This window comes from Primulina huaijiensis, chromosome 13 (genome assembly GCF_012295235.1).
Source record: "Primulina huaijiensis isolate GDHJ02 chromosome 13, ASM1229523v2, whole genome shotgun sequence".
NCBI classification, from domain to species: domain Eukaryota; kingdom Viridiplantae; phylum Streptophyta; class Magnoliopsida; order Lamiales; family Gesneriaceae; genus Primulina; species Primulina huaijiensis.
The window spans coordinates 397,469-409,924 of NC_133318.1; the positions used below are offsets into that span (position 1 = coordinate 397,469).

General features: G+C 27.8%; 1 protein-coding gene across 1 annotated transcript; it reads right to left on the bottom strand.

Annotated features, from left to right (window-relative positions):
- Positions 1-1,584: 1,584 nt before the first annotated feature.
- Positions 1,585-6,748, bottom strand: LOC140991902 (calcium-dependent protein kinase 8-like). Its single transcript, XM_073462069.1, has 9 exons — positions 6,507-6,748; positions 5,717-6,261; positions 4,652-4,775; positions 4,413-4,556; positions 2,989-3,141; positions 2,793-2,908; positions 2,538-2,705; positions 2,105-2,335; positions 1,585-1,982 (listed from the first exon to the last, which is right to left on the bottom strand). The coding sequence occupies exons 2-9, from the start codon at positions 6,212-6,214 to the stop codon at positions 1,818-1,820; spliced, it is 1,599 nt and encodes a 532-aa protein (XP_073318170.1). The 5' UTR covers positions 6,215-6,261; positions 6,507-6,748; the 3' UTR covers positions 1,585-1,817.
- Positions 6,749-12,456: the final 5,708 nt, after the last annotated feature.

Here is a 12,456-nt window from a genome sequence, read left to right on the forward strand (position 1 = left end):
AATATGAAATGTATGAGGATGTGCCAGTCATTGATTATCGCGAACCACCCATCCTATATGTTGAAATGTGCTTGATGAGCATGTCCAATTTTAAGAGTTTTTTGCACGCCATCGTCAAATAAAAAATAAGTATGCTTACTATGCATTTCGGGATGTTCTTATTGACCATTTGTAGGAGTAGTACAACAATTCGTAATATTAGTATTTTTAATGGTCAATTTGTGTGTTGTTCTTTAAACCATATGTGTTGTTTATGTTTGTCTTGATTTATATTTTATGCTTGTATGATTTATATTGTGTGTTGTTTGCAATTTGTTGACAAAACAAATGCATTATTTAAATAAATCAAGTCTAATACATATTTAATTGTTTTATGTTTAATAATATAATACATAGTTATTTAATATATTATATAATTTATTTCAAGTTTATCGAATTAATTAAATTTAGTTCAATATAATTATTTAATTATATATATTTGTGACTGAATGAGGGTCGGTGTGGTTGAAGCAAGTCAATCTGGTACAAAGTCAGAAACAGCCAATTCTCTGACGCAGTTGGTTCCATTTTTTTTTTTTGGAAGTACTGAAGACAACACTGGACAAATATGTGTTAAGAGAACTGCAGGAAAATGCTAACGATTTCTTTTGTTTGAAAACTAAAGTTGGTTGATTAGAAACGATCATTTCAACTTTTATAAGTTTGTATTAGAGATATATAAGAAGGTAAAATTTGTATAGTTTAAAAATATTAAAAATAAAAAATTGGTTGTTAATTGGTCAGAATTTCAGACGACAACTATGCTAGTTTACGAACAGATCAACCTTAATACAAGAGTACAAATCTGGTCTACTTATGTAAAAAAAAAAAAAAAAAAAAAAAAAAAAAAAAAAAAAAAAAAAAAAAAAAAAAAAAAAAAAAAAAAAAAAAAAAAAAAAAAAAAAAAAAAAAAAAAAAAAAAAAAAAAAAAAAAAAAAAAAAAAAAAAAAAAAAAAAAAAAAAAAAAAAAAAAAAAAAAAAAAAAAAAAAAAAAAAAAAAAAAAAAAAAAAAAAAAAAAAAAAAAAAAAAAAAAAAAAAAAAAAAAAAAAAAAAAAAAAAAAAAAAAAAAAAAAAAAAAAAAAAAAAAAAAAAAAAAAAAAAAAAAAAAAAAAAAAAAAAAAAAAAAAAAAAAAAAAAAAAAAAAAAAAAAAAAAAAAAAAAAAAAAAAAAAAAAAAAAAAAAAAAAAAAAAAAAAAAAAAAAAAAAAAAAAAAAAAAAAAAAAAAAAAAAAAAAAAAAAAAAAAAAAAAAAAAAAAAAAAAAAAAAAAAAAAAAAAAAAAAAAAAAAAAAAAAAAAAAAAAAAAAAAAAAAAAAAAAAAAAAAAAAAAAAAAAAAAAAAAAAAAAAAAAAAAAAAAAAAAAAAAAAAAAAAAAAAAAAAAAAAAAAAAAAAAAAAAAAAAAAAAAAAAAAAAAAAAAAAAAAAAAAAAAAAAAAAAAAAAAAAAAAAAAAAAAAAAAAAAAAAAAAAAAAAAAAAAAAAAAAAAAAAAAAAAAAAAAAAAAAAAAAAAAAAAAAAAAAAAAAAAAAAAAAAAAAAAAAAAAAAAAAAAAAAAAAAAAAAAAAAAAAAAAAAAAAAAAAAAAAAAAAAAAAAAAAAAAAAAAAAAAAAAAAAAAAAAAAAAAAAAAAAAAAAAAAAAAAAAAAAAAAAAAAAAAAAAAAAAAAAAAAAAAAAAAAAAAAAAAAAGGCTGGTTAAAGAATGAATGGAACAACAATTCCGTGTACTTCCATCTAAAATCTACATCAGTTATTTTCAACTGTTGAAAACCTCTGCATTGCATTAAGAAGCTAATCGACCCTCGTTTGTCAAATTTAGAGAACCATCCCTCATTAACTTCAAGCTAAGACTATTGAATCTCTCGCGAGAATATTGTCTGGATGCTTTTCGCCAGTCGGTACCGGCTTTCATCATCGTAGCAAATTCTTGGTAACTTATACGCCCATCCTACACGTCAAACAAAATGAGAGAGATTAAAATTTTACAAGTTCTGGTCCTGAATATATATATGTAAATGTGCTCACGCGCGCATGGATATAACTATGCACACGCATATAACTGACACTGACCTTATCTGTGTCGACATCATGCATGACAGCGATCGTAACTTCATCATCATTCTCATCATTTTCATCACTCAAAGCATCCCGGAGCTCTTCAATCTCTATGTATCCGCTCTCGTTCTGATCAAAATACGAAAAAGCTTTGTGTAAATGTTCGTCATTGGCCATTTTCTTGAGGTGTACGGACACGGCAACAAACTCTCGATAGTTTAAAGTTCCATCTCCATCAACATCCGCCTATAAAACCGAATATATTCTCAACACGTGACAAAAGAAACACTGAGTTTCTATAATATGAAGACTGCAACTAAAAGTTTATAGAGATGAGATGAAAAAATAAAATAAAGAATCATAATTCATAATAGATGAGCTGCAAACATAAGATGAAACCACAGTGACCTAGAAGGTTCAATAAAAGGATTAAACAAACGAGTCTTACAGCTTCCACTAGAATATGAAGATCATCATCAGGTATCTGATAACCAAGCTTTTGCAGACCAACTATAAGTTCTTTGAGGTCGACTTTACCCTTCTTTTGAGAGTCCATCATATCAAATGCTTCCTTAATTCCAGCCACTTCCTCCACAGACAAGTGCTCAGCCACAACCTGCACAAGCAGCAATCCAAGTCAAGAAACATGTCAAATGGAGAGGATTTTTATTATTGATGAGACATGTAGTGAAGTTTGAAGTACCCTTAGAGCTCGTTTTTTGAGCTTATTCATCACGGAAAATTGTTTGAGCCTTGCTTTGACTGTCTCTCCCAGTGAAACATTAGGTGCCTTCTTTGCATTCTGTAACCACGGATGCTCTGAATTCGAGCAAGCACAATTAGCAAAACACATTGTTTCTTTATTTTACAACTTATACTTAGATGTAATAAAGCATTACCATGTACTTGACGAGCTGTTAGGCGCTGGTTAGGATCAGGATCAAGCATTTTCTTTACAAGATCCTTTGCGTTGTCGGATACTTTAGGCCAAGGATCTCTTTTAAAGTCAATTACAGATCTAATAATTGCTTGTGCTACCCCTTGCTCAGTTTCTGCATGATCGTGATCATACACTCTTGTTCGGTAAAACTAACTAAAAGAGAGAGAAACAATGCCATGATGTCTGGGTCTCAGATGACGGATCTACTTGACAGTATTTTCTTTCACTTACTACGTTTGGTTGGAGGATAAAATTATGAAATGATTAAGAGATAAATGATAAAAAGAATGATTGAAGTAGAAATATAATATATAATGATAAAATAATATATGTTTGATATGATTGTTCAGAATGGGATAATTAAGAATCTTTTGATAAAATGACAAAATTGCCCATCCACTTCGGCGGCCGCGGCGGTGTGGTGGCCGGCTGCCGGCGGTTGTCGACCGACAGTCGGCGGCGGCAGAATGGGATAATTAAGAATCTTTTGATGAATTGACAAAATTATCCATCCACTTCGACGGCCGCGACGGTGTGGTGGCCGGCGGCGGGCGGTCGGCCGGCTGCCGGCGGCAGTTGTCAGTGGCGGCGGCGGTAGGCTGTCGCGGGCGGGAAGTGGTGGTGAGTTTGGATATAGGAGAAGGGTAAAATTGGAAAAATATTATGGATTAAGAGTTGGACAAATAATCTTAGGGAGTGACGAGTGATTATTTTATCCCAGTTAGGGATTGACTTGGTTAAATAAAAATCCTACCAAACATGGAATTAGGTGGATTAAAAAACCATAAACCCACCTAATCTCTCGTACCAAACGTAGCTTTATTCTAATTAACATGATAATGGTTCATTAACACCAACACTGTATATTAGATATTTAAGTACACTATTTCATTAATTTAAAATGGCATTAAAATTTAAATCATGCATTAATGGTCATTTTATACATAGATCAAACATGGGATTAGGTGGGTTAAAGAACCATAAACCCACTAATCCCTCGTACCAAACGTAGCCTCATTCTAATTAACATGATAATGGTTCATTAACACCAACACTGTATATTAGATATTTAAGTACCCTATTTCATTAATTTAAAATGGCATTAAAATTTAAATCATGCCTTAATGGTCATTTTATACATAGATCAAACATGGGATTAGATGGGTTAAAAAACCATAAACCCATCTAATCCCTCGTACCAAATGTAGCCTTATTCTAATTAAAATGATAATGGTTCATTAACACCAACACTGTATATCAAATATTTAAATACACTATTTCATTAATTTAAAATGGCATTAATATTTAAATCATGCCTTAATGGTCATTTTATACATAGATCAAGATTGTAAAAGCGGTACGGAAAAAATTTCGACAACTAACCTGCCCAGAAAGGAGGAACACCACAAAGAAGAATATATAGGATAACTCCAGCGCTCCAAACGTCAACCTCTGGGCCGTAGTTGCGTTTCAGAACCTCGGGAGCCATGTAGTAAGGACTTCCAACAATCTCATTAAATCGCTCACCTAAAGAATTGAGAACATAAAATTATACAAGTCCCTTATTGACGAGGAAAAGGATATATTAGCATGAAAGAAACTAAAATAACCATTTTTCATACCATGTTTGAAAAATACAGACAATCCAAAGTCAATTGCTTTTAAGGGAGATGTTTCTTTATTGTTTGCAAAAAGAAAATTTTCTGGTTTGAGATCACGATGCATCACTCCGTGTCGATGGCACATCTGAACACAAGTAAGAAGCAAAAAAACCATGGTCACAGCAATGGAAGAAAGTAATGGAGATCATAGAAAATGAAATAATTCAAAAGAGACAACAATTCCAAATATCAGTGTCATTTACAGAAAAATATCTAGATGTCTATGAGAAAACTAAATGACATCCATAATAGAAATTATTAAGTCATATCAAATATCAGTGTCATCTGGAAAACCGAAGGTAGATGTCAATAAGAGGACTAAATGACGGAGCATAATAGAAATATGGTAAGCCATCTGCCATAAGCACAAGAGGAGAGCCTAAACCTAAAACACTAATCTTGTAGATGGGAAAATCTCTCGAACTTATTAATTACTCCACAATCGACAATAAAACTTATATGTGTACTTTTTAATATTAGGCAATAAACTTGAGAGTATAGCCCGAACCCAGAACACTAGTCTTGTAGATAGGAGAGCTTTCATATTTACGAGCCTTTCAATCGGAGCGATTGGTAGGACAAGCCGCAAAATGTGTGTATCACCAAATATTCATCAAAGTGTGGTTTGAAGAATAGGTGTAACCCAGATTCACCAGAAGAAAACAATGAAATTTGGATGCAAACAGCAGAATTTGAATAATAAAGCTATACATAAATTATTGCCAACCAACTCCTGTTCAGAAACTGTACTGATTAAAAATAGGAGTAAGATTACTTATGAGTTGTAAGGTTTTAGAGATATGAACTTGAAAAATATAGATAATTTATTAAATAGGCTATAAAAATTGCATATATTAGTCACAAACTGAAGGGAAACGGCAAAGAGTACACATAGCTAACTCCAATCGACACTACACTTCCATATCCTTCTCAAGAAGCCAAGGCATAAAAAAGTAATCAAAGAAAAGGATGTTAAAAGATTAAGCATTGGCTACAAGAAATAATATTATGTCATTGCAATTTAACCTGAACAACTTCTATAATGGTCTTCATGACAGCTGCAGCTGCTCGCTCCGTGTAATGCCCCCTCGCCACAATTCGATCAAACAGTTCACCTCCTTCACACAACTCCATTACTATATTTATGGCACTATCATCCTCATAAGTGTCCTTCAAGGTCACAATATTTGGGTGCTTAGGCATATGCTTCATGATTTCAACCTCCCTTCTAACATCCTCAATATCAACGGCAGTTCTAAGCTTCTTCTTCGATATAGACTTGCAGGCAAATTTCTCTCCCGTCTCCAAATCAGTGCACAGATACGTGATTCCAAATTCACCCCTACCAAGCTCGCGGCCAAGATCGTATTTGTCAGTTACGTTATGCCCAGTAGGATCTTTCAACACAAGTAGCTTGGTCGTATCCTTAGATCCATAATTCCCCCCATAATCAATCGAATACGGGTTCGGTTTATTCTTCTTTATCTTCTTGGAAAAACCAGGAGTCACGCAGCAATTTCCCATTGTGTCGGAATAACCTGATCTTTAAAATTTGCTAATAAACACAAGCCCTGAAATATTTTCAGCAAACATCATATTAGGAAACAACTGGTCAGATCTTGATCTTGCTACATGTATACCCCAAAAAAAAAAAAACACAGAGCAGCATCTTACACATTGAACAAATTCAAGTACATTCTTTGAACGAAGAAGAAGGTTCATTTTTATTAAAACATACACAGAAACCCCAAAGGAATGGACAATTTGGAATCATATCATAAACAGAACCCGTAATCCGAAAAGAAGAAAAACCCACCTTGAATTTCGAATTATTGGCAATGTGGAAGAAAAGAACGAAAATGAGACGTGAAAGGAATATGAAAGGGCACGGGAAGAGAAAGAAAAATAGTCAAAATTGCAGCTCCCTCGTTCCAATTTTTTTCATCAATCATGATACGTGAAACCTTGAAATACAATTTTTCAAATGGAAACATATTATTCGTATAATAATCGTAACCATGGTGACGGATGATATTGATGATAATATCAATTTTCAATCACGTCAATGGAAATAGGCCGACCTTAGTTATATTATATTCTTTTCATCAACCTGATTCACGACAGCCCACTTGTCATCTTTTTATTATTATCATATTTAGTTTTTCCATTAATAATAATTATAACATTTTAAAATTAGAGAGCTCAGATGTTAATTGTTGTGTCAATACATTAACACAAAAATTCGATTTTATGAGATATATATTTTATTTGAGTCATTCATAAAAAAAATATTATTTTTTATATTAAAAATATTAATTTTTATTATAAATATAGCTAAGATTGACTCGTATCATTAACGCCAATATAATTTTATTATTTTATTTTATTGAATTGCATCTTATATAATTATATATATACTATAATTCATTTAAGTCGTGTACTTCGTTTGTAGTTTTTATTATCATTTTTCACATAATTAAACAACGATTTACTTCCTTATTTTACATTTTCCCACTTTATTTTTCATTAGTTTAGAAACTATAATAGAAAAATTAGAAGTAATAAATAAAAATAAATATTTTCAGTAGTTTAGAAATTTTATTTTTCACTTCATTGGTTATATTTTAAGTATTTGCTATGAGAATACAATTATACCGGTTAACTGACAGGATCCATTAGGAGGATATTCGTTGAGCTACGATAGCTCGGTTCTTGAAATATTGAACACCGATTAATTAAATCGAGTTTGATTTTTAAACCAAGCGAAAGACAATCAAAATAATCATTTGTAGAAACCGATTAAACATTATGTAAAGCATTTAAAAATATATGCAAGTTGAATGAGCAAAAATATTTGGTTGAAGCATTTTATCAAATACTTTGTATGCAATATTTTGGTATTTGAAGAACACATAAAATGCTTCAACAATGCATATTTAAAAACAGTGGAAATGATAAGTTAATGTAATAAATAAATAGACACAAATTTGTTTATGGATGTTCGGAGATTAACAACTCCTACATCACCCATTATTTCCCTTGGAAAGGATCCACTAGAAGAGTTTGATTTATACAACACCTTGTACAAACACATTTCAACTTAGGACTTATCTCTTGCCTAGTTGAAACTCCTAGCACACTCTCGATTGTAGGCCGCAACCTCACAATCCGCATAATGTTTAACGTCTCTTATGCCAAGACTACAAACACAATCTTTAATGTCTTTGTGTGAAGACTCACTCAACTAAACTTTGAAGTTCAACTCTCTTCTATATGTGATGAGTGATTGTGTGTGAGGAATTTTATCCTTTAAAGTGTATATCTCAAATGTATCTTCACACAAGGGCTTGTGCTCTCAACTAGCAGATTTCTTCATGCTAATTGCTCATGCTTTGAATCCCCTTCAAAAGCTCTTGTTTGATCTTCAAGATGTTGTATTTATAGACTCCAACAATGATATATACGTTAGACACAAGAATATGATCGTTGGGAAAGTTCTGTATTGTTTCTGAAATTGCAACGGTCAAATTCGTCTTGTTGGACATTTTCCTGAGCTTAAACTTGTTGGTCAACGGTTCAAACTGATCAATGGTTGAAAACTGGTCTACGGTTGAAAACGGGTCAGCGGATGAAAACAGTTCAGCGGTTGAAAACTGGTCGGCGGTTGAAATTGGTTAGTGGTTCAATCTGGTCAGCAGTTCAATCTGGTCAGCATCTCAACTGGTGTGATGTGCAGAACCAGTAGTTTCATTGCCATTTATCAGATTCTTAAGCTTCGATTCAGACTTTGCCTTCTGAAGATGATTTGTAGATCATTGTCTTAGTTTTTCAACGCATACTGAATCACTTCATTCCAATAAGTGAGCTAAGAGATATAGCGAAAATACCACAGGTACTCATACCCAACTGATTGCTGTTTTCGTGCAATCGGTTTTGCCATTCAGTGAACGGTTTGACCTAGATAACATCTGATTTTGCCCAACTGACGTGAAATACGAATTGTTCCAAATTGAGTTTTCTGATCAGTCATATTGGCGGATATTCATTTGAATCATCCAATTGAGAGATATCATCAAAAAACCAAAGCTCGCCATAAATTCAGTTTGGCTAAATTCAGTTTCAGTTTGCTTCTTGTGTTTGCAACTTCACACATGAGTAAATATGCTAGAAATACAATAACAAATTTTGTTAACATCAAAATCAAGATTACGAACATGAAATGTTCCAACATTAACTATGTTTAATTGATTTTGTGAATTCATTTTATTGCTTTGAGACTTTGACAAACCTTTATATGCCCGCTGGCCTTTATTTCACTAAGAAAGTTGTTTTGTATTTCTTTTATAAATTTGTAATTTTGGTCTTACTAGCATGAAGCATGTGCGATGCACATAAATATCAATTATATAATAAAAATAAAAAATTTAATTTTCTAAAAATCAACTAAATTTATGGATTTTATCAATGCATAAATAAATAATTTACATAAGTGAAGCACAATAAGGACAAATAATTATCAATTTAAAATACTAACCTAAAAATCAACTAAATTTATGGATTTTATCAATGCATAAATAATAATTTACATAAGTGAAGCACACTAAAGACAAATACTTATAAATTTAAAATACTTCTGACTAATTCATCAAAACTAATGAACTAATAATATTAACAGTAAAATATAACTCATAATATTCAATTTAAATAATTTTTAACCTTTTAAAGAACTTTTTACATTTTTTTTAGAATTATATATCATAGATAATTAATTTTATATCATAATCATCTTTTGTAGACTACATTGATGACTATTAATTTCTTGTTAAATACAACTTTAAAATAATAAATAAAAAAAACATATGTAATGAAATACACATATAAATAAGATTGTATGAAAAATATAAAAGCAAATCAAATAAACCCCTACACTAATTATTAAATATAAATTTAAACTACCCGTGTGATTGTCACCATAAAAATGTGAAATATAACCAAAAAAATAAAATTTCATAAAAAATGTTATTTTTCATATTTTTTGAATTAGTTTGTTTTATTTCAAAATAATTAAATAAGATATTAAAATATCATATGTAAAAACTCTAATAATTTGACAAATGCTAATCAATAATCATTATATTTTATATTTATTTTAATGATTATGTCATATATATATTTTTTTACATTAGAAAAATAACTTTTGTTTTTTAAATTACTCATTAATATCTCTTTTTAATGCATTACATATTTATGATTTTGATTGATGATTGATTTTGACGAACAGATGCATGTAATTTTTTATTTATACAATTTAGTAAAATAATCATGCATATAACATATACATTTTTATAATAATTATTTTTTTCAAATTTTCATTTTTTTGAATTTTTGCTATCTTTTAAAATCAAAATAATATATGTATTATATTATAAAATTTTCATATGAATATTTATTATCTCACTTGAAAGAAAAAATACATGTGAATACATATTTTTTTTACAATCAAGTAATTTTCATATACATTAGTTAATTAATAATTTTTTAAAAAATATATAATTATATTTTTCGTCACGCCATTAGATACGAATCATTGTTATATATATTTTATGTATTTGTATGTGCTTAGTGATTATATATATATGTACATTGGACATTTCAATTAAATTATTTGTTTTTCATGATCCATTTTTTAATATCAAATAAGTCGTAAATTGAGCATTTGAAATTATTTGATTTTTAGGTCTTAGAGTTATATCATAGTTAAATTATATACAATATTTATGTCACTTACTTACTGTGAATTTTTTATTTTCTTAAAATTTTATAACTAATTTAAAAAACATATATAAAAATTAAAAATTATAAATCAAAAGATCACATACTACCAAAATTTGTGGTTGAATTTATAAATTTGTTTGAGATACAACTTTTTAAAAAATTGCTTCTATGATCTATTTTTAAATATCAAATAAAATAATCATAGAATATGTTTCACAATAAAACTAATTTTTTAACAATTATGTCTTAAATTTATATATAATGAGAGCTGATTTTGGAACTGAAGCCAAAAAAAAAAATTTAGTTATGATTTTGGTTTAACTTTTCTTGAAAATCATAGTCAGGTGCCTAAATATTAAACATTCTTGGTAGATGTTTCAAATACTACTAAATTTTATTTATTGAATTTATTAATTTGATTGATATATAATTTTTTTTAAATGCTATTATAATTTTTAAATTTTTTATTATAGCTAAACTCTCCGAATTCTTATAAGAGATCTATATATTATGATAATTAATATATTAACATTCATAATTGTTTATATAAATTCTCCTGAATAATTTATTAAACTCTTTACTATCAATTTTTAGTTAAAAAACCATAAAATATGTTAGTATTGAACTTCATATTATTATATAGTTATCATGTCATTCTAATACTGCATATGTAATTATTATTTTTCATATATATTCTTGTGATACTATAATTTATTACTTAATTAGAAACTGCACTAAAAATATAATTACACAATTGCGTTAAAATCATAAAATAACATGTAGATAGAAAATTAAAAGGATAAAACATTTAAAGATAGTACATGGATAGATTATTTGAGGAAATTAATATAGAAGTTATATTTTATTTTTGAAGTGACATAAATTACTACAATCAATGTATATTGTAGTGATAATTAATTAGCATTTATCATACTGTTAATTATACATTGCATGAAATAATTAGACTAGTAATTTATTGTATATTAGGTGGAATAATATAAAATTTTGATATTTAATTTTTTCATTTACAACAATTAGAATTTTACATATATATCCTTATTTAGTTTTTGGATTTGTATTGTTAAAGAGATCATTTTTTTTTACAATTGGAAAATAGAGTCTATGATCCACACTTTTATAGATAAAAAAATATATTTTTATCATCAAACATACATTCATTTTTAATGTATCATTCTTATTAGATTTCTCAAAAATTGTGTAGAAAATTTCCATGCAATTAATCTAAATAAAAACAATTTAAGGAGGAGTAGAAAATTTACGGTGAAAAATTTTATCATTCTTTTACGTTTTTATAAGCATAATAGATAAATATATATTTTTTAAATGTTTTTTCTCTTTTAATATTTTTAATGAAAAATATAATTTTATTCAAAAATCTATTCTTTTAATATTTTTTCTAAGAATTATGTATCAAGAAAATGTTATTTCTCTAATGTATTTTTATTATCAAATATCTATTCAATTTTTATGTAACATTATTTTCAAAGTTTTTTATTTTGTAAATTTCTATTAAAAAAATGAAAACACTATTATGATCTTCGTGTGTTTAATGAGTTCAAAAAAATAAATGCACCGATTAAATGAATAAGCAATACATTGATTTCAACAAACTCAATATCTTAAATTTGACCCTAAATTTTATATACTTTTTCCACCAATGTCCATGCAATTGATACAAACAATGCATAATTTTTGAGCAATATAGAAAATCACAATGCAAAAACTTTGTTCATACTTTTATAAGTATGTAGATTTCACGAAGATATATCAATAAACAGGCGCTAATTAGGCATGTCAAATGTGAAGAAAATGAACCGGGTTCGTGCCCCAAGCAAAAATAATCAATGGCAAGTGGGGCGAAAGTGAGAACAGGACATATCATGAATATTTCACCATTAATCACGTGCAAGTATTTGCATCAATTATCAACCTTTGGCTCATTTTTTAACTTTTCTTTCCATCAATATATA